The sequence below is a fragment of the Balaenoptera borealis genome (assembly GCF_965194805.1).
Source record: "Balaenoptera borealis genome assembly, chromosome: 8".
In the NCBI taxonomy this organism is placed as follows: Eukaryota; Metazoa; Chordata; class Mammalia; order Artiodactyla; family Balaenopteridae; genus Balaenoptera; species Balaenoptera borealis.
Genome location: NC_138865.1, coordinates 28,881,809 through 28,904,116, shown reverse-complemented (window position 1 = coordinate 28,904,116; position 22,308 = coordinate 28,881,809). Strand labels below are relative to the sequence as shown.

Sequence of the window (22,308 nt, the reverse complement as noted above, 5' to 3'; positions counted from 1 at the left end):
TCTTTTCCCAACTGACCACCTGCCTAGCAATTCCCTTTTCAATTTCTGTCTACCTCTGGCATGACCATTACCCTAGTTAGCCCAAGCTCAGGAATTGGGCATTCTTAAGCCTCTTCATTTATTCTCCAGTCATCAAATATTTGCTAATTTGCATTGTTCTCCTTTGAAACATCTTATCCTGTTCTCTTTTCATTCCTATTAAAAAAACTTAGACCAGTGTTTCTCAAAGTTGAATATGCTTTTGAATCTACCAGGGATCTTGTTGAAGTGCAGATTCTGATTCGGTAGGTGTGGGTGGGGCCAGAGAGCCTGTATTTTGACAAGTTCCTGGGCGATGTTGAAGCTGCTGATCTCTGACCACTCTTTGTGTCCCAAGACCTAGTCCAGACCTTTGTCCCATCATCCTTGGCCGTTAGTGCCAGCATCTTCACCAGTCTCCCTGACTCGCTATGTGCCATTGCCGGGGTAAATTTAGTATTAATTTTATTGATTGTCCTTCTGTTAAAAAGTCTATAATGGTTTTTATTACATAGCATGTGTAGGGCTTTCAAGCTGTTTTGTTTGGTCTCTTCCCTACCACCCCTGCTAATGCTGGTAAACTCTATTTTTGACCTCACTGATACTTACAAACGATGTGTTTATTTTGGAATAATGCATCAGCTGCACACTTAGGATTTGTGCGCTTTTCTATTTGTGTGATACATTTTTTTTTTAAATTTATTTATTTATTTTTATTTATGGCTGTGTTGGGTCTTTGTTTCTCTGCGAGGGCTTTCTCTAGTTGTGGCAAGCGGGGGCCACTCTTCATCGCAGTGCGCGGGCCTCTCACTATTGCTACCTCTTGTTGCGGAGCACAGGCTCCAGACGCGCAGGCTCAGTAATTGTGGCTCACGGGCCCGGTTGCTCCGCGGCATGTGGGATCTTCCCAGACCAGGGCTCGAACCCGTGTCCCCTGCATTGGCAGGCAGATTCTCAACCACTGCGCCACCAGGGAAGCCCCGTGTGTGATACATTTTTTAAGTACCATTAAAATCCCCACAACATATGATTGTTGGGTTTTCTAAAAAAAAAAAAAAAAAAAATTTATGCAGAACCTTAATATCTTAAAAAGATAAAAATTATTCTGGTAGAGAAAAGAATGCAGAACTCTAGCCACTCTAACTCCTTAGTTAAAAAATGAGATTTATTTGCAGGATAAGAATGATGCTGCTATTAAAAATAATAATAGCAATAGCAAGTTTGAAAACTTTTACGTGGACCTATTCAGGTGCTTAATTGGCATTTAAGGCCTTCTAAGTATCTGTACTAGCCTCCTTCAGGTCAGCCTGTGTTGCTGGGAAACTGCTTTTCTCACTACTCTCTGGACAAAACTCTGGGTCTAGTTGCCATTATTCCGTGGAGTGTTTTTAGATCCCACCCGTTGTTAAACACACACACACACACACACGCACGCACGCGCCCAACGTCTCGCCTGCGGGCTTTCTCCCTTTTCTCTGATTCCCAGGGGTACTTACTGTCTAGACCCTCATTTCCACATTTGGTCACATCCAGTCCTGGGAGACCTGACTGCTTTGTGTTTCTTTTTTATATTTCATGCTCACAGTGCTAGACCCATAACAATAAATTTTGAATAACGCTGATAAGTTGGAAGTACTTGGCCTTTATTCATCTAATCTCAATTTTTTGTAAGGTCCTTAGGAAAACCGCACTGTCTATGAGACTTTGGACATTGGCTGGCAACTGCTCCGAATCTTCCCCAAAGAAATGCTGAAGAGAATCCCTCAGAGCACCTTGAGCGAATTCTACCCTCGAGACTCTGCAAAGCATTAGCTGCTACTTCATCGCTGGCTCGATGCTCTTGTGAAATACTGGTTCTGTTTTCTTTATTCCTTTTGCACTCCCCCATCCCCACCTTTGTGTTGGAGTTTACTGTGTCACCCTGTAATTAAAAACAAAGAATAGGTAACATATTGTGCCAGTGTTGCAATGTTTTAAACTGCTAACAGACTTTAAAATATCCCCTGTTCCGAAAACCTGGAACTGCAGTGCTTTGTTTAAAGTAGCTGAGGGTTGGAGGTGAAGTTTTCTTACTGATGTGTGTATTTGTACGTAGTGGTGTAGTTAGCTGCCTAGTGTCCTCATTATTTGGGTCTCTCAGACCTTCCCTGTCCACCCCCTCCAGAGTATCACTATCTGAAGTTACAATGCTTTGATCTCCAAACTAGGGACAAGATAGGGTCTGAAAGACGCTTCCTCTCCTAGCCGAGACGCTTTCCTGAGCGCTTGTTTTTAGACTTTGGTGTGCCTCTGGGTCTGCTCTAAGCAGACGGCTTTTCCTGTCCACCTGCTGTTTCCTATTTAATGAATAGGTTAGAAAAGGAGTTTCCTTTTCCTCTTTGGTGCGGATAAGTTTCAACTCCTGTGTCTTACTGTTCTCCCTCCCTCTGAGTAACACAGAATCATGCAGCTTTTGCCCAACTGGCATTGATCTGATAGTAGTGAGATGCCCTGTCTTGATGATCCCTTACTGGGTTTCCATGCAGAGGAATCATAATGAAAATAATTAATAGAATTCTTGGTTGGAAAGAGTTGGGATACAATTTTTTAAGAAAGAAAAAACCTATATCGGTTCTACATTCGGACATGCTAACAGTGGTTTTAAGTTTCTAAAGTGTTGACCGGATGCGAAAGGCAAGGTGGGGAAGAGAAAGCTCTTCTGTGTATGGAATCTTTTATATATATATATAATCTATGGATATTTTAAACTCTGTTAGATAGCAGCCTTTGGAAAATCCCCTATTTGGTCCTGCTTTCTGACCTATCTGCCTTTTCAGGGTAATCTTGTGGCACAAGTGATAGCATTTAAAAGCTTTAGTCTTTTAATTCCTCCTCCTTCCTGCTGCGAGCCCTGAGCTGTCTTCTGTGCACTTCTGACATGTCTACTGTTTGGTCTCTCTGTGTTCTTTGTTACTTGGGTGCAGTAGCAACTTCTCTGTGCATTCCATCTTTCTTTCAAGTTGTGTAAAGTTCTTCACTTTTTTTCTCTGAGGGTGTAGGGGGTGGGGGGAGTCAGCATGATTATATTTTAATGTAGAAAATGTGACCTGGATATAAAATGAAAATGAATATTAAATTAAATGGAAGTTACCTAACGTGACTCTGTATCTTCTAATCAGAAAAGCAATAGCAACAAGCAAATATATAATAATGCACCTCTCTTTGATTGACAGTTTTGAACATCATAACCAGTATTGTGAACCAGCCCCTTGATTCACAATATTATGAACCATGTCCCCTTTACAGGGACATGGCCCATGTTCTGTACCCTCTGCCTTTTAGGCTGCCCTTTCAAGCTCTTTTCAGTAATACCTCTTCCAACATATTGTAGTTTGATCCAAGGTTGAGAGTTGCTAGGGTGTGGGGTTGTTTGTTTGTTTATTTGTTTGTTTTGCAGATCGTTAGTGGCTGTAAGTTCTCTGAAACTTGAAGTTTTGATTCAGGGTCCACTTAGCATTTTCGAGAGTTACTAAGGTGTTTTATAGCATTCTTTGTTTCAGACATTCTCAGGACCTCTAGAGCCTGTCTGCCATGAATGAAAGAGGGTAATAAATAGAAAATGAAATACATACTGAAGCAAGCCAAAACTTGCTTCAAATAAAATCTGAACTAGATGGTCCAGTATATAAAGGAAACATACTTGTTAAAGCACAGGGATGTGGCATCACGGTGGTCTCCCATTTCTTTCCCCTCTTCAACTCAGAGTGACATTTAGGAGATGTAGAGGAAGAGGCTCAGTCATAGCAAGAGTAGGTAGACCTGTGTTCTGATTCTGGTGCTGCCACTAACTGTATGGTCTTGCTTAGTCATTTAACAGATTTGTGTTCCTTTTAGGGTTATTATAAGGACTAGAGATTTTGCTTTTTATATCGCTTTTTAACTTATGTAAAAAAAAACCAGTTTGTTGTATTGGCATGTGTCTATTTCTGTATTCTCTATCCTATTCATTGAACCATGTATCTATCCTTCCACCAATACCACACTGTCTTACTTATAGCTTTACAGTAGGTCTTAATATCCTCTAACTATATTCTACTTTCTCAAAATTGTTTTACTTATTCTGGTTCCTTTGCCTTTACCTTTTGTTCATACATTTTAGAATAAACTTGTCCATGTTGACAAAAAAATTCTGTTGGAAGTTGACCTTTTATTATGTTGAGTCTTCCAATCCATGAATGTGATATGTCTCTCCATTGATTTAGGTCTTGTTTGGTTGTATCATACAGATCCTCTATTAAAATATTTATAATCAAATATTTCATGTTTTGGAAGCATTGTGTATGGCATTGTGTTGTTTTGTTTTTTTTAATTTTTCTTTTTTTACTTTTGTCTGTGTTGGGTCTTCGTTTCTGTGCGAGGGCTTTCTCTAGTTGTGGCGAGTGGGGGCCACTCTTCATCGTGGTGCACGGGCCTCTCACTGTCACAGCCTCTCTTGTTGCGGAGCACAGGCTCCAGACGCACAGGCTCAGTAGTTGTGGCTAACGGGCCTAGTCGCTCCACGGCATGTGGGATCTTCCCAGACCAGGGCTCAAACCCGTGTCCCCTGCATTGGCAGGCAGATTCTCAACCACTGCGCCACCAGGGAAGCCCCGGCATTGTGTTTTTAGTTTTGGTTTCCAGTTGTTCATTGTTAATATTTGGAAATATGACTAATGTTTTTGTGTTGATCTTGTATCCTGAGACTTTGTTAAAGTAATTGCCACTTATTAATTGCTTCTTAGAGATTTCTTGGGATTTTCTATGCAGACAGTCATGCTATCCATGAGTATGGACAGTAATATTTCTTCCTTTCTAATCTGTGTGTCTTTCTTTCTTTTTCTTGCCATGCTGCACTGGCTAGTACCTACAGTACTAAGTTGAAAAGGAGAGATGAAAGAGGACATTCTGGCCTTCTTTTGAATTTAGGAGGAAAACATTCATTCTCTCACCATGAAGTATGATGTTCACTGTCGGTTTTTTGTAGATATTCTTTACTGGGTTGAAGTAGAGCCCTTCTATTCCTGAGAGTTTCTGACATGAATGTGTGTTGAAGTTCATCAAATGCTTTTTCTTCATTAATTGATGTGGCCAGGTAGAGTTTCTTCTTCAATCTATTAATATGGCAAATTACGCTGATGATTTTTGAATAGTAAACCAAGCTTGTGTTCCGAGAATAGACTCCAGTTGATCAGAGTGTATTGTTATTTGCTGCCTTCTTCATGTGTTGATTTTATTGTGCAATTTTTTTCCCGTTTCCGTGTGTGAAAGCTTAGATTATTGATCTGAGACCTTCCCTCTTTTCTATTATAAGCATTTAGTGCCATTCGTTTCCCTCTTAATAATGTTTTCTCTGGATCCTTCCACATTTTATGTGTTGTATTTTCATTTTCACTCAGTTCTATTTATCTTAAAATTTTTCCTTGAAATTCCTCTTTAACCATGGATTATTTAGAAGTGTGCATCTTAATTTCCAAATGTTTGGAGGCATTCTACTTCTCGTTCTCATTTTTATACAATTTAAAGCTTAGACTTTGGACACAGTGGAATAAAATGCAATTATGTTTGTTTAGTTATTTTATAGAGGTTCTTCAAATATCACTGGAGTGAAGTTTTCAAATATTAGTTTTACATAGTAGTTCTCAGTCTTTTGCACTTGTAACCATAAGAGAGTTCCCTAAAAATATGTAACCCTGGCTGCTGGAGCCATGTTTATCAGGGGCAGTTCACAGTCACAGGAATAGTGGGGAGTTTGTGGGTCCCCACTGCACACTTTGTTCTGGGCCAGCACACAGGGATCCAGTAGGGATCCAGGGTCCAGGAGAGGGACCCAAACTTTGGGCTCTGGTGTTTATATTGCAGAATCAGGGAAGCCCAGGTCCCGTGTGGGCAGGAACTAGGACCAGCACTGGGACACACAGGACCTAGGTCCAGTCCCTCTCCATGGAACGAGCAGTCAGGCTGAGGGAGGCCCAGCCTCTCTCCTGCTGGTCAGGGCTGAGCCAAGCTGCGGTTGCAGCTGTATTGCTCAGTAGACCCATGGCTGAGTCACCAGCTGTGACAGCCGTAAGCCCTGGCTATGGGTAGTGTCCATGAAGTCTTGAGGAAGGCCGGCCTTCCTCCTGCAGGGAGGCAGTCTTGAACAAGTTAGCCCTGCCCTGTCACTACTTCAACAACCAAAATTTTCATTACTCCCTCTTGCTCCCCAACCCCACTCAGATAAAAGCATAGTTTCTCATGGGGTGGCCAACCTTTTATTTTTCAAACATTATCAACATCATTTCATACAAGAAAGGACATTCGAACCCCAATTAACTAAGAAGCACATATTGCAGAATAAGCTCGTTGGCCCTAAAACAAGACCCTTAGCTATTTCCATGGACCATCCTTGATTTCTCCATTATGCTGCTGAGTAGTGCAAAGTTGGTGGTCAAGAACTCCTTGGATGATGGTGTGCTATCAACAGCTGCTGTGAACGCAAGCAGCTGGCACCCTCGGTGGCTATATGGGCAGAGGAGTTGAGGAGACAGTAGGTGATGGCTCTGTGCTGTCAGTGAGGGCTGTCCTCTGCCCGCACCCCTTTTAATCCCTTTGTATCCCTACCACCTGAGGAATGAAGGCAGTGATGAGTTATTGGCAGAATTGCCCTGTCTGATAAGAGGGTCACCTGCAAGCCAGAGGGCCCAAATCCTCCCTGGAACACATCACTCCCTACCCACCACTTAACAATTCCCTTCAAACAAAGGTGCAAATTTGTAATAGCTGCACCGTTAAGATATGCCGTCTGTGATTCGGACAACTGTGACTCCTTGCCCTGTTCTTGGAGGAACATGACATTTTGTAGGGAGAACCCAGGCCAGGTGGCCAAAGTCTCTGTCAAGTCTGTTTCTTCAGCCAATACTTTGATTCAAGTTGAGGGTGGTGGAGATGAGTGGGCCTTCACCATGATAGCCTTTCCCTGGTATCACTGGCCAAGGTTCCCTTTGGTGAACATTACATACAAAAGCTTGCCCAGCACATGACTTGCTCTCAGCCGAGCCGTGGCCATGCTGCTCCTGGGATTAGGCACCTCCTTTGCACACCCTGTGGATGGTGCTCATTTCCTTGATTCTGTGAATGGGGCATTTGTTAAACTACTATTTCTTGAGGCCTGTAAACTATTATTTCTTGATGTCTGTGCAAGTTTCAATTCTGCAATTTCTATTTCCTTCTTCTTACGGATTGAAAAACACTAGTGAAATTCCTCATCTTACAATCTCTGCTCCTTAACATTAACCGTAGTCTTCTTAAAGTCCTTGGTCTTGCTCTCTCAAAGGCTCCCTGGGGCTTGATTCCAGTGGGCTGGTGAGGTGGACACCACTGAGCTTGACAACATGCCATACTCCACCCAAACCTGGAGATCTCCGGTGTCTGGGGGAAAAGGCAGGGGCCGTGAGACAGGAGACAAGAATGGAGGTAAATTCAGGGGTAAAGCCCAGGGAAGAGTCCATATGTCAGTTGCAGGTCAGCTATGTGCCCTGTGTCCGAGAAGACGCCCCTCAGTGTGGGATGACCAGCTGCTCTCAGAGAGAGCGAGGCTCCTGGCCCCGGCTTCTCATGTGATACTGGGGCAGATCCTATGCACAGAGGCTGTGGCCTGCAGGGGGCGTGTATCAGCACCTCTGCAGGGTCGAGGGGCCAAAGGGGGCCATGGGCAACCTCTCCCAGGAGAAGTCACCTGCCCTGGGGCTGGGGCATCAGTCCCTCAGACCCACACCATCTACCTTTCTACCTGGGTTCCAAGCCCAGCAAGGCACAATCCTGACTTCCCCAGTGTAGGATTTCCCCAGTGTGTGACAAGCCAGGCTGTGGCCACCTACCCCGAGGGTATAGTTCAGCGGGGCAAAGCCCGTCACTGCCCCCTGGTGAGGCAACTACAACAGAAAGGTGAACTTTTGAGAGCAAGGGTCAGGAGGCAGGGAGGAGAGGCAGAAACCCAAGAAAGGACCCATCGCCTGAGCCCACATCCTTGTCCACCTCTGTGGGGTCAGTCAACCTCCAGTGTCTGCTCTGAGATCACAAGACCCCACAGTACTGGCCATCACAACCACCTGCCTCAGAACAAAACAAGAGGGCACAAGAGCAGGAGGCCCATATGATAAGTGGGGTCTGTTGCGGAGGTGCTCCCTGGGCCAAGTGACAAGACATGGCTTCTCAGGGCACAGCTGCCCCCAGAATCAGCATAAATGTCTGGGCTGTGAGCCCATTGATTCTGGGAAGGGCACCAGCACAAGGTGAACAGATGCTCCATCCTTTGCGTCAGGCAAGCCAGGAGCCCAGCACTGACAAGCAGCCTGCGTTACACCCTCATGTTTCACAGGGCAGGAGTCTCGGGGTGGGGGTGGGGGGGAATGGGGCCTGCCCTGAGGTCACAGCAGAGAAGGTTTGCTGCTGGAGGGCCACACACAGGACAGCTGTGTAGAATGTGATCAAAGGCTCTCTGGTGCTTCATGCCATTCAAATCCAGGGGCTCTTAAACAGCCCGAGGGTGAGATACCGCCAAATCCTTGCTGAAATTTCTGAGCCCATCCTCAGATCCCAAATTTTGCCCAGATTGCCAAAAGATTCATGGATTTCTGGTCCAGGACCCGATTCATCTGGACTGCTCAGTGCACAGCAAGATTGCCAGGACGGGGCCTAGGGATCTTGCCCACACAACCGTCCCTGACATTTGCTCCTGGAGAACCACCTGCCCAGCTACCGACATCTCCTCCTTCCCTCTCATCAGGCTAAATGCAACTGGGAGAAAGGCAACACAAAAGGAGGCAAATGTGGAAACATAAACCCGACAGTGCTGTCTCCCCCAGCCAAGACTAAGAGTCCATGAGTCTACCCACTGCACTCACTTGAAAGCCCCCACATATCACCAGGAGCACAGAGAGCACACAGGCCATCAGATACACCTGACCTCAATTTCCTCCTGAGAGAGCACTCAGGGGCCTCCCTGGGATTTGGAGGTGTCAACAATTCACTGCATTGTGGCTTATGCCACAGAGCAATTTTGAACAAGGATTATAGTACCGGTAAACTTTAAGCACTGCTTTAAGTCCAATCACTTTATGTTTAAAGAGAGAGGAATTGGGACTTGCCTGGTGGCGCAGTGGTTGGGAATTCGCCTGCCAATGCAGGGGACATGGGTTTGATCCCTGGTCTGGGAAGATCCCACATGCCGCCAAGCAACTAAGCCCGTGCTCCACAATTACTGAGCCTGCGCTCTAGAGCCCACGAACTACGACTACTGAGCCCGTGTGCCACGACTACTGACGCCCGCGCGCCTAGAGCCCGTGCTCCGCAACAAGAGAAGCCACCGCAATGAGAAGCCTGCTCACCGCGACTAGAGAAAGCCTGCGCACAGCAACGAAGACCCAACGCAGCTAAAAACAAATAAGTCAATTAATGAATTTGAAAACAGAGAGAGAGGAATGGAATATTTTAAACAGAGACATAGGAGCCCTTTAAAGGGCGAAAACATGTTGCTTACAGCTTTTCACATGGAAAAGGAAACAAAAAGTGACTGGGTTTGCCGTTTTCCTTGAATTTGTCTAGTACTAGCACTAGATAATATTGACGATCTTCACGCTTGATCACAAACAACATGATGCTGTAATATTCAAACTGTTGGTGAAACTTTTTTAATCTCATGATTTACTCTGGAACAATTGTGTTGACATAGGTACTGATGGTGCAAAAGCAAAGGTGGCAGAAGTGCTGGCACCTTAACCCAAATCAAGGAGTAGCAGCAAACTGTACTAGTTGGGCTTGTATTCACTATCATACACTTGTATTAACAGTGCCAGTTCCAGTTAAGAATGTTCTGTCTTCAACAGTAAAAATGATTGATGTTAGTAAATCTTGACCATTGAAATTGAATATTTTATAGCGGATGATGAAATTCAACATACAAACATCACACATCTGTATATCAAAGGGAGTGGGAAAAAGTTAGATCAGATACTGATAAAGAGGAAGTGGATGACACGGATGATAGATGTGAAAAATTAGCTAAAATGTAGCACAGAAAAGAAACGGTCAGAAATTATGAATGAGAAATCTATGGACCTAGAGTCTGCTGGTGGCTTGATTTTGGACTTTGCAGCCTCCAGAACTGTGAGAAATATACGTCTTTTGTTTAAGCCACCCAGTCTGTGGTAGTTTGTTATAGCCCTTTGAGCTAAGACATATTTTAGTACCAAGAAGTAGCAAATACCTAAATATGTGGAAGTGGCCATGGAATTGGATAGTAGGTAAAGGCTGAAAGAGATTTGAAGTGCATGCTAAAAAAGAGCTGAAATCGCCATAAAGTCCTTTCAGCCTATACCTATTAAAAGTGATTCTGGTGATGGCTCAGAAAGCAAAGAGGCACACTGGAGAGAAAGTCTCCATCTTTGTAGAGAATACAGAAATAATCATGAACAGATAGAAATATGGACGTTAGATGCTATTCTGGTGAGGTCTCCAACAGAAATGAGGAACACATTATTAGAAATTGGAGGAGAGGCAATTCTTATTATAAAGTGGCAAAGAACTTGACTGAACTGTGTTCTGGCGTTTTGGGGAAGGTAGACCTTGTAAGTGATGAAATTGAATATTCATCTGAGGAGATCTCTGAACAAAGTTTGGAAGAAGTAGCTTGGTTCCTCATCACCGCTCCTAGTAAAACACATCAGGAGAAAGATAAATTGAAGACCAAATTGTTAAGCAAAAAGAAATCAGAACTTAGAGATTTGGAAACTTCTCAGCCTATCCATATTTGAAAGTGAGAAAGCTTGTTCTGAAGAAACTCTAAGGGTGCAGCTGAGCAACCCTTTGAAGAAGAGATCATAGGTGTGATATTAATTTAATTAGTCATCTCAGCAGAGGCCAGGAGTAGAGAAGGGACACTGCCAGTTTGAACTAAAGGGGACAGAGAAAGCCAGGCAGAATGAGGAAGGCTGTCAGAATTCTTGGATTCTACAGAATGGGAGACTAGAGCCATTTGGCTGTGAATGTGTACTCCTCTTGACGAAAAGGGAAGAAGGACCCCAAAGGTGATTCCGAGGTCATCGGGTCTGTCAATCCCACCACAGGCCCAGGGGGCCTCAGTTTCAAAGTGTGAGATTGTCGCCCTCACAGAGAGTCATGGTGTAGGTGGAGGCCCTACAGAGAGCTGCAGTGTGGGTGGCACCCCACCAAGCTGAAGGAGTGGGGCTGCCCCACCGAGCTGTGGGGATGATGTTGCCACCCCAGCGGGCCTGGAGGGCAAAGCATCAAACTAAAGAGGGTTATTCTCGTACCTTAAGATCTAATGGGATTGGCCTTGCTAGGCTTTGGACTAGCTTGGAAACTGTCACCCCTTCCTTCTTTCCTGTTTCTTCCTTTTGGAGTAGGGCTGTCTATTCTATGCCAGTCCCAGCATCGTATTTGGAAACACTTAACTTGTTTGGGTCACAGATTTACAGCTACAGAGGAACTTTGCCTCAGGATGAATAGTACCTCCAGTCTCACCCATATGTGATTTAGATGGTGTTTAGATCAGACTTTGGACTTTAAATTTTACAGTTGATGTTGGAATGAGTTAAGGCTTTTGAGGCTGTTGGGATAGAATGAATGTATTTTGCATACAATAAGGACACGAATTTTGGGTACCAGGGGCAGAATGCTATGGACGTATAGCCCCCCCACCAATTCTTATGTTGAAGCCCTACCCTTCAATGTATTTGGGGATAGGGCCTTTGGGAGGTAATTAGGGCATGGGAATGGAGCTTTCATAATGGGTTTAGTGCCCTTAAAAGAAAAGACACAAGAGAGATCCCTCTTTCTCTCTGCCACGTGAGGACGCGGTAAGAAGACAACCATCTGAAAAGGAGGAAGAGAGCTCTCACCAGGACCTGAATATGGCACCTTGATCTTGGACTTCCAACCTTCAGAACTGTTAAGAAATTACCATCTGTTTTTCAAGCCACCAGGTCTATGGCATTTTGTTATAGCCGTCCAAGCTGATGAAGACACAGAGAATATATAAGATGGTCTAATATACATATATCCAGGGTTCTAGAAGTAGAGACAGGAGAGAATGAGTAGAAGTAACATATGAAAAAGATAATATTATGTTCTAGATGAGATGAAGAATGTGTATTATCAGTGAATGAAGCAAAATAGATCACATGGAGGATACATTTTTTTAACCTGAAACTAATCACACGTCAAGAAACTGGAGAACACAAAAGACAACAGACAGTCTTCCAAAAAACAATTAGCAAGGAAACTGATCACCCACCATGAAAGGGTGTATTGATGGCATAATTTGAAAAAAACAGTAACAAAAGCCATATTCGATGGAATAAATACTCAAAGTTCTGAAAGGAAAAACTTTTCCTCTGGAACTGATTACCCTGTCACATTATAATTTATAAAAGTTCACCAACAAGGGAACTGATAAATTATTTTTAATGTATGCATACAATGCAAAATTATAAATAATTAAAAAATTAAAGAACATCTAATATATCCATTTTTCTTAAAGTAAGAATGTTGAAAGAAGAAGCCAAAGGCAATATGATTTACATGACACCATATATAACCAAAAATATTGTTATTATACATAATTTTGATTATCTACAGCTCTGCTAAAAGCATAAACATTTTTATAAGATGGATATATACCAAGTTCTTGATGGTGGCTATCTTTCTCATTGTTGGTGAGAGGTGTAAAATGGGACAACCCTTACGGAAAACAATATGAAGTTTCCTCAAAAAATTAAAACTATAACTACCATGTGATCCAGCAGTCCCACTTCTGGGTATGTATCCGAAAGAATTCAAAGCAGGATCTCAAAGAGATATTTGCACACCCACATTCTTCGTAGCATTATCCAAAATACCCAAGACGTGAAGAAACCCAAGTGTCCATCAACAGATGAAGGGATAATGCGGGTCTAAAAACACAAGGAAATATTTCCTTCCTTGAAATAAAAGGAAACCATGTCTCATGCTACAACATGGATAAACCTCTAAGACATTATGCTAAGTGAAATAAGCCACTCATCAAAGGACATATCATAGCCACTCACATGAAGTATCTACAGTAGTTAAAATCATAGAAACATACAAAGGTGATTGTCAAGATCTCAGGGAGGAGGAGGGAGAATTAGGGAGTCTCTGCTGTCCCAACCCCCGCCTGGGTCCTGGGGAAGGAGTCAGAACTCAGAACCGGGAGAAGAGGCTTTGGCCAGCAGGGAAGGGGGGGGTGAGGCCCAGGGCGGGTCCACAAAGGATCAGAGCATCTGAGTGCATTAGGAGGAAGGGGCTTCAGAGGTGGGCCAGCACAGGCCATGACGGGGGCTAAGCAGGCTGCGAGGGGGGGCAGTTCAGGGAGACAGCAGGGGTCTGCTCCCTGCCCCTCATTGTTTGCTCGTCTCACCCTTATGAGCGGGTCATTTCCCCTGCTCTGATGATTCGAAGTCTCTGCCGGCAACCGCAGGACGGTGACTGAGGCCTCCACACTCCTCAGCATGGATCCCAGCTCCCACCCAGATCTGGGGCCGCAGACACCTCTCCCCCACCCCTGCTGCCCCTGTGAGCAAGCTGTTCTTGTGAAACACGGTCATAGTTTGTCAGGAGGAACTGTTTTCTATGGGAATACAAATCAGTGTTGATACCAATACACACACATGTCCAGCCATGGGTGGAAAGGGAAGGGACAGTAGTTCTGGGGTGTCTTTGCACACCCCTAGGCCCCTAAGGCCAGTCCCCACAGCCACAGCCAGATGGGTCCTCCTCCCTCAGTTGAAAGAGATGCTGCTGCACAGAAATCCCACAAGTTCCACAAAGGGGCCCAACTGTCGTTTCCCTTAGACACACCTGTAACGGGTGCCCCATGAATTTCCCCGCGCCCATTCCCCTCGTTGCATCCTCACTGGGATTAAGAGGTAGCTGCCTCAACCACTCTCCACATTGCAATAATCCCAGTGGGACTAGAGAACGCTCCCGCTATGACGAGGCAGACAGTCCTGTCCCCATGGCCAAGACTTTTCCTGTCTGGTCAGGCCACCCACACAGGAAACCCTGGATGAGCGGAGGGTCACCCCAGCGCCATCGCCTGGCCACTTCAGGGAAGCAGAGAGCAGCTCCATAAAGACAAGGGCCGTCTCCAGGCTCCGTCCTAGAAACTGGTTAGTGTCCAGAGGGCTGAGAGGCACAAAAGCAGCTCTCCCTCCCCAGACGGTTCAGGGATGCAGAAGATGCTACAGATGCCCCAGAAGGCCCCTAGCCAAGCAGGCTTTAGAGAAGCGGATGGTGAGGGGGTCCCTGGGGAAAGTGAGAGCTATGTGTTCCCAGGGGCAGCCTGAGGAGTCCTTGTCTATGTGGAGGAAAGGTTTGGCCACCTGTAGATCCATAGCTCCTGTGACCTCCCTCACCCTTCCTTCCTCTCAGGATCGCTCTCTGTGGAGCAGCTCCACACGAAGAAGATGACAGTGGCCTGAGAGCATTTCCCACCAAAACTATCTTTATTCACAATTTTCATACATCACTCCAAAGGTCCTGCCCACACCCACCTCCCCCACCTCCCTAACCCCCCACAATCCCAGGATCAGCTCTGGGGTGAGGAGGAGCCCCTAGGCTCCCCTGGGGGCCGCCCTGGGGGGCTCGCCCTGGAGGGCCGGCCCGGCTGTTCCCTACTGGCTGCAGTGCTTCCTCTTCTTCCTCCTCTTCCCTGTGACAAACGGGTCACGCTTTCTCTTTCTCGGCTGTGAGGGGCGAGCCAGCCCCAGAGCCAAGGCTGGCCTCGCAGAGACCCCGTGGCCAGCCCCGGGGATGGACAGCTTCTCAGCAGCGGCTGGGCGCCCACACAGAGCCCGCTTCCTCGACTTGGGAGCAGCTGGTGGAGCTGGGCTGGGGCCTCTTCTCTGAGGGGAGGGGGCCTGGGGAGCACTCTGGGCCCCCCAACCTCCAGGGGAGGCCAGGCCTGAGGCAGGGGCAGGAGTCTGGGACAGCCCGCAAGGCGGCAGGCTCTGCGGAGAGGCCAAGAGGGAGGCCAGGCTGGGGAGCGCCTCCTCGTTCTCACTGGACGCGTCCCTGGGGCCTCGGGCCTCCGGAACAGGAGAAGCCTCTCTGAGAACAGACGCATCCCTGGGTCCCAGTAGAGGGCCAGTGCGCCTTTGACCCTGGGGAGGGGAGGGCCGTCCGGCCCGGAATGGAGAGACCTCCTGACGTCCTCGAGAGGGAACAAAGACTTTGGGCCCGAACGGGCCAGTGTCTGCTCGGATGGGCCTATGAAGATCCTCAACATCAATCTCTGGTGGGCAGGCTTCATCACTGACCCCTCGATGGCGGTCTTGGTCGTGCCTCTGGGCACCTTGGCCGGCGTGGGACTCAGATGGACTTGAGCCCATTCCGGGTGCACTGTGGCTCGGGGCTGCCGGCCCACCCTTGTCCTCTTTCAAGGCCAGGAGTCGTTTCTGCACCAGCTGGTAGGAGGGAGGAGGACAGTGACGGCTCCACGCGCACGTGTGAGAGGAGGAGCACTGGGCAGTGGGACAATGGCCCTGGGGGGGAGGAGGGGACGGGTGACCCCAGGACTAGACTCCAAATACAGACACGGTGGCATTCCTGCCATCCTCCTGCACCTTATTCCCAGCTGTGTGTCCTTCCCTCCGCTCCCGGCTCCCCATCCTCTCCTTCCTATCACCCTGCGCTGCACCCACCCCAGAGAGGGCCCTTCCCCATGCCAGGCCTCCGAGGCAGGGAAGGGACGGACAGAGCCATGTGGGCCTCCTGTTCTGGGGCCCTACCTCTCCCCTGCTCACTGGGGTCCCTCCGTGCCCTGGTCTTCCTGGGTGTCCCTTGTCTCCCCTGTTCTACCTGCGATCCCTCCCTCCTCTGGCTCCCCTGGGCCACCTGGTTTCCCCTGTCCCCTGGATCACCTGGGGTCCCCCCTCCCCTGGGGTCCCCTGGCTCCCTAAGTGTCCCTCTCCCTCTCCTGGCTCACTTCTTCAGGGGTGAGTCCTTCCTCCTGCTTCAGCTCCTCAGCAAGGGCCAAGACATCCAGCTGTGGGTCCGGGGAAAACAATTCTGCCGGGAATCGAGGATGAATGGCTGCCTCCACCTCGGACAGAAAGAAGAGGCTGTGAGCATCCTTGGCCAGGAGTGGCCTGTGACACAAGAAGACCAGGAGGGAAAGTGAAAAGCAGAGACCCACCCCCACTCTCCTCCACAAGGCGGGGATGGTCAGCACACACACACACACACACACACACACACACACACACACACACACACACACACACACACAAACATGCACATACACAGTCACACACAAAAGAGCACATATACAGATGCACATACACAGACACACAAAGGCATACACACAGACACAAACATATACACACATACATCTCCGTAAACCTCCCCTAACACCAGGCTCAGGAACAAGGAGCTGAGCTTAAGTCCCATCGGCCTGAGCAGAACCCAGATCTTGGGTGCTGAGAGTTCCATGCCCTGGCATCTTGTAGACCCCAGGCTCCAGGCCCAGCCTACCTTGGTGACAGAGTGTTCCCGGGAACGCAGCTCGTCAGTGTAGCTCAAGAGACACGGGTCCAAGTAGGTGTCGTCCTCTTCCTGCTTCAGCTCATTTCCGTCCTTTCCACATTCTGCAGGTGACTTGCCTGTGGCTGAGTGGACGGGCCCCACCAGCGCCTCCATCCTGTCCACATACTCCCTCACAGTCTCAGGGGGAATCTCCTTGGGCGCCTTGGGCTCCGGGGGCCACTGGGATCTGTGTGGCTTCGGGTGCGAGGGCTGGGCCCTGGGGCCGGACATCCTGGGAGCACAGGCTGCGGCAGAGCAGGAGGAAGGGAAGGAAGGTGAGGGACTCCCGGTCCACCTCCTGACCACCGAGCGCACGTTGGTGAGGGCATTGTTTGGGGGACGTTGATGTGGGTGTGGGAGGGGTCAGGACCATCTGAAGCCTCATGCACAGTTGGAGAGGGGAGGTTAGGGGGTCATCTAAGAGAGTCACAAGTAAGGAAGTGGGGAACCTCCAATTTTCTAGGGGTCTCCCCATCAAGCCCACTTCTTAGGCAGACTTCGTGTGGGGTCCTTTGACAGGGAGGTGTGAGAGGAGTTACAAAACTGACCAAGTCAATACCCCGTAGTGACAAAGGGCAGCTGAGACCCCACCCCCCCGCCCCCCGCCTCGGTGGCTGTTTTGGTTGAAAGACCAATGCCCCTGTCTTGAAGGAAAAGGATCCACATGGGGACGGTGGCCAAGCCTAGGCCCTGTTACCTGTGCCTTCAGCTCCAGTGGGAAGCTGGGTGCCTGGCTGAAGGCGCACTTTCGGGGCTGGGGGCCCCCGAGGATTCAGCTTCGGTGGGGCTGGAGGAGGCAGGTCCTGCGCGCACTGCATCCACTGCAAATGCTGAATGTGCGTCTCCTCCTCGGCCGCAAATTCCATGAACCTGGGGGGTGACGGAGACACAGGCCACCCTGAGAAAAAGGCCTGGGTTCTGGAGCCCAACAAAGGCAGCCAAGAATGAGGCACTGGGAGAGGATGTGCCTTGGCGCCGTCAAGGCCCTGTGAGGTGCTGTCCACAGCAGAGAGCTGCTCCTGGAAGTGATAACAAGATCTGGGACCCTTCCTGCCTCACCAGCACTGGAGAGCATTCAACAGCATAGACCCAAGTCGCTGAATTGAACCAGGTCAACGGGACACATGGCTGACCCAGGGGGCACCCTCCTCATGCCCCCCATCCCCATCCAGAACCACATGAAGGGCTGACAGCCAGAGGCTGCAACAGGCATGTGTTCCCCACAGGGGTCCTTGCCCGAATCCAGGACCCTGGGCTAGGACTGAGACTCCTGGAACATAGACCTGGAGACAGGGCCCAGGAGAGGCTGGACGATGTGGATGCTGAGCTTAGAGGAGAGGCCTTCCCTTCCTCTGAGAGGCGCTCGTTTGTTTGCTTTTGTTTCTTAAACCAAGGGGATTACCATGGAGCAAACACTGGAAGGGCCGGAGACCCTTGGGCCGACGACAGCTGGCTTCCCCAGCCTCTTCAGGGATGCCAGGGTACCCACACAGGGCACTTTTCATGAGGAGAGGTGGTCCCAAATCTATGTTAGTGGCCGCCAGCCACCCACCACTAAGGAAGCAGCAGGCTGGCGGGTGGAGCTCTTTCCCCGGCCCAGCCCATATGGCCGGAGTTGGACCCCTACTGGACACACAGCTTCACCCTGCCCCGTCCTGAGACCTTCATGTCAAGGCAAGGGTAGGTCAAAATCAGGGGAGGGCAGAGCTCCTGGTGGAGGAAGGACAGAAGTCTCAAACTCTCAAGGTGAGGGAGGGGTTTCTGGGGGACAGTAGGGCTCCTGGGCTGCGGGGACCCTGTGCTGGGTGACAGCCCTTCTCCTCTGTCCTCTCTGATGAGCACCCCCACGGCCAGACCCTGCCCTCACCCACTCGCCTCACCCTCCACGCAGCCCCTGGGCCCAGGACGCTGACTCACTTTTCCGCCCTCTCGTAGTAGATCATCCGGTCAAGGTTGCTCAAGCGCCGCCATTCCTGCACGGCCCTCCACAGTCCCTCCTCCAGCGGCATGTAGGGATTCAGGCGGGCCACGGATCGAAGCACTGGGCTGTAAGCCCTCGGGGTCAGTCTCCGGGCCCAGCCCAGCCCGCACCTGCCTGACCCCACCCGCCCATGTGGACCACACTTCACTCAACCCAGAATGACTGAGCAACAGGAGGGTGAGAGGCGGGTGTCTGGGAGGGCAAAGACAAGCCTTCCCGGCCACTGCTGTCACCGCCTCACACTCACTCAAGGATGACCATCCACTCCCAGGCTAGAGCTGGGACATTGTGCCTTGGGGAGCTCTTTTCCTCCTCAAGGCTACATTTTCATAATAAAAATCACTATCATCAATGAGGCATGGCATGTGCCAAGCAATCTGCTAACACTTCATAGATTAGCCCAAGGCGTCTTCTGCACAGTCCTCTGAGTGAAGTGTAATTGTCCCCTTTTTACGAGGGACCGGAGGTTTAGGATGGAAATGCCTGCCAGGCTCACAAGTCTAGTGGGAGAGAGCCCACGCCCTTAGGAGAGCTCTACCATCACCCTGTTCCTCGTGGAATTCTCCACAACGAAGTGGAGGCATGCATAAAGCGCCCTCCTGGGCCCCGCGCTCCTCCCCCTCCTCTGAAGTGACCTCCCCTGGCCATGTACGCTCAAGTCCTGTATGAAGGACACGGCACCACAGGAGAGTGCGGCATCCACTCCTTCGCTCCTCACCTTACACCACGACCCTCTCTGACTGCAAGTCTTCAGTCCAGATTACCATGAGAATCATGGAAGAGCAAGCTGGCCAGACTCACAGGGTGGTGGGGCCAGTTGAGATAGGGCACATTTCAGTCCTGATGTCACGGATTGGCAGGCCCACCCTTGTGACCGACAATGTGCCTTCTCATAGCATGGACATCGCCCTCACACCTTCCTTCCAGTATCCCTAGAAAGCTAACGTGCGAGTCCATCCCCAGTTCCTCTTTATCTAAAAGCTCCCATAAGCTCAGGACCCCCTGAGCGTTCACTCACATGAGAAAGCAGGAAAAAGCTTCTGCATCAGGACTCAGGTGAAAGTGTCTCCGGGCCAGGGGCTTGATGTGCTGCCAACGTCGGAAGTTACTGTACTCTCTCTGGGGATTAGAGGAGCCATCCTGCGAGGCGTTGGACTGGTTGGTGGCCAGGCGGCCCTCCCTGGAAGTGCCATGTGGCCATGGCCCAGAGTTCACTGGGCGAATGATAGGAGCCAGCTGGGCAGCTGGTGGTGGAGCTTGAGGATGAAAGCCTGGGGTCCAGCCTCCCTTGCCAGCCTGACGTCCTCGAGAGGGAACAAAGACTCTGAGCACGAACGGGCCAGTGTCTGTTCGGATGGGCCTATGAAGATCCTCAACATCAATCTCTGGTGGGCAGGCTTCATCACTGACCCCTCGATGGCGGTCTTGGTCGTGCCTCTGGGCACCTTGGCCGGCGTGGGACTCAGATGGACTTGAGCCCATTCCGGGTGCACTGTGGCTCGGGGCTGCCGGCCCACCCTTGTCCTCTTTCAAGGCCAGGAGTCGTTTCTGCACCAGCTGGTAGGAGGGAGGAGGACAGTGACAGCTCCACGCGCACGTGTGAGAGGAGGAGCACTGGGCAGTGGGACAATGGCCCTGGGGGGGAGGAGGGGACGGGTGACCCCAGGACTAGACTCCAAATACAGACACGGTGGCATTCCTGCCATCCTCCTGCACCTTATTCCCAGCTGTGTGTCCTTCCCTCCGCTCCCGGCTCCCCATCCTCTCCTTCCTATCACCCTGCGCTGCACCCACCCCAGAGAGGGCCCTTCCCCATGCCAGGCCTCCGAGGCAGGGAAGGGACGGACAGAGCCATGTGGGCCTCCTGTTCTGGGGCCCTACCTCTCCCCTGCTCACTGGGGTCCCTCCGTGCCCTGGTCTTCCTGGGTGTCCCTTGTCTCCCCTGTTCTACCTGCGATCCCTCCCTCCTCTGGCTCCCCTGGGCCACCTGGTTTCCCCTGTCCCCTGGATCACCTGGGGTCCCCCCTCCCCTGGGGTCCCCTGGCTCCCTAAGTGTCCCTCTCCCTCCCCTGGCTCACTTCTTCAGGGGTGAGTCCTTCCTCCTGCTTCAGCTCCTCAGCAAGGGCCAAGACATCCAGCTGTGGGTCCGGGGAAAACAATTCTGCCGGGAATCGAGGATGAATGGCTGCCTCCACCTCGGACAGAAAGAAGAGGCTGTGAGCATCCTTGGCCAGGAGTGGCCTGTGACACAAGAAGACCAGGAGGGAAAGTGAAAAGCAGAGACCCACCCCCACTCTCCTCCACAAGGCGGGGATGGTCAGCACACACACACACACACACACACACACACACACACACACACACACACACACAAACATGCACATACACAGTCACACACAAAAGAGCACATATACAGATGCACATACACAGACACACAAAGGCATACACACAGACACAAACATATACACACATACATCTCCGTAAACCTCCCCTAACACCAGGCTCAGGAACAAGGAGCTGAGCTTAAGTCCCATCGGCCTGAGCAGAACCCAGATCTTGGGTGCTGAGAGTTCCATGCCCTGGCATCTTGTAGACCCCAGGCTCCAGGCCCAGCCTACCTTGGTGACAGAGTGTTCCCGGGAACGCAGCTCGTCAGTGTAGCTCAAGAGACACGGGTCCAAGTAGGTGTCGTCCTCTTCCTGCTTCAGCTCATTTCCGTCCTTTCCACATTCTGCAGGTGACTTGCCTGTGGCTGAGTGGACGGGCCCCACCAGCGCCTCCATCCTGTCCACATACTCCCTCACAGTCTCAGGGGGAATCTCCTTGGGCGCCTTGGGCTCCGGGGGCCACTGGGATCTGTGTGGCTTCGGGTGCGAGGGCTGGGCCCTGGGGCCGGACATCCTGGGAGCACAGGCTGCGGCAGAGCAGGAGGAAGGGAAGGAAGGTGAGGGACTCCTGGTCCACCTCCTGACCACCGAGCGCACGTTGGTGAGGGCATTGTTTGGGGGACGTTGATGTGGGTGTGGGAGGGGTCAGGACCATCTGAAGCCTCATGCACAGTTGGAGAGGGGAGGTTAGGGGGTCATCTAAGAGAGTCACAAGTAAGGAAGTGGGGAACCTCCAATTTTCTAGGGGTCTCCCCATCAAGCCCACTTCTTAGGCAGACTTCGTGTGGGGTCCTTTGACAGGGAGGTGTGAGAGGAGTTACAAAACTGACCAAGTCAATACCCCGTAGTGACAAAGGGCAGCTGAGACCCCACCCCCCCACCCCCCGCCTCGGTGGCTGTTTTGGTTGAAAGACCAATGCCCCTGTCTTGAAGGAAAAGGATCCACATGGGGACGGTGGCCAAGCCTAGGCCCTGTTACCTGTGCCTTCAGCTCCAGTGGGAAGCTGGGTGCCTGGCTGAAGGCGCACTTTCGGGGCTGGGGGCCCCCGAGGATTCAGCTTCGGTGGGGCTGGAGGAGGCAGGTCCTGCGCGCACTGCATCCACTGCAAATGCTGAATGTGCGTCTCCTCCTCGGCCGCAAATTCCATGAACCTGGGGGGTGACGGAGACACAGGCCACCCTGAGAAAAAGGCCTGGGTTCTGGAGCCCAACAAAGGCAGCCAAGAATGAGGCACTGGGAGAGGATGTGCCTTGGCGCCGTCAAGGCCCTGTGAGGTGCTGTCCACAGCAGAGAGCTGCTCC

The 22,308-nt window shown here is 50.1% G+C and overlaps 2 protein-coding genes across 2 annotated transcripts in view; one reads left to right on the top strand and one right to left on the bottom strand.

Moving 5' to 3' along the window:
• LOC309633574 (uncharacterized protein) overlaps window positions 1-1,966 on the top strand; it is a 126,190-nt gene extending 124,224 nt beyond the window's left edge. The window contains exon 10 of the mRNA XM_082402517.1: window positions 1,691-1,966. The gene's annotated coding sequence lies outside the window, so the exon portion shown is untranslated. The remainder of the gene's footprint in view (window positions 1-1,690) is intronic.
• A 12,685-nt stretch (window positions 1,967-14,651) lies between these two features.
• LOC309633813 (NUT family member 2G-like) overlaps window positions 14,652-22,308 on the bottom strand; it is a gene marked incomplete at its 5' end in the record, with an annotated part of 30,840 nt that continues 23,183 nt past the window's right edge. The window contains 3 exons of the mRNA XM_082403059.1: window positions 14,652-15,518; window positions 16,040-16,156; window positions 18,573-18,684. Coding sequence (XP_082259185.1) covers window positions 14,727-15,518; window positions 16,040-16,156; window positions 18,573-18,684 — 1,021 coding nt within the window. The 3' untranslated portion in view covers window positions 14,652-14,726. The remainder of the gene's footprint in view (window positions 15,519-16,039; window positions 16,157-18,572; window positions 18,685-22,308) is intronic.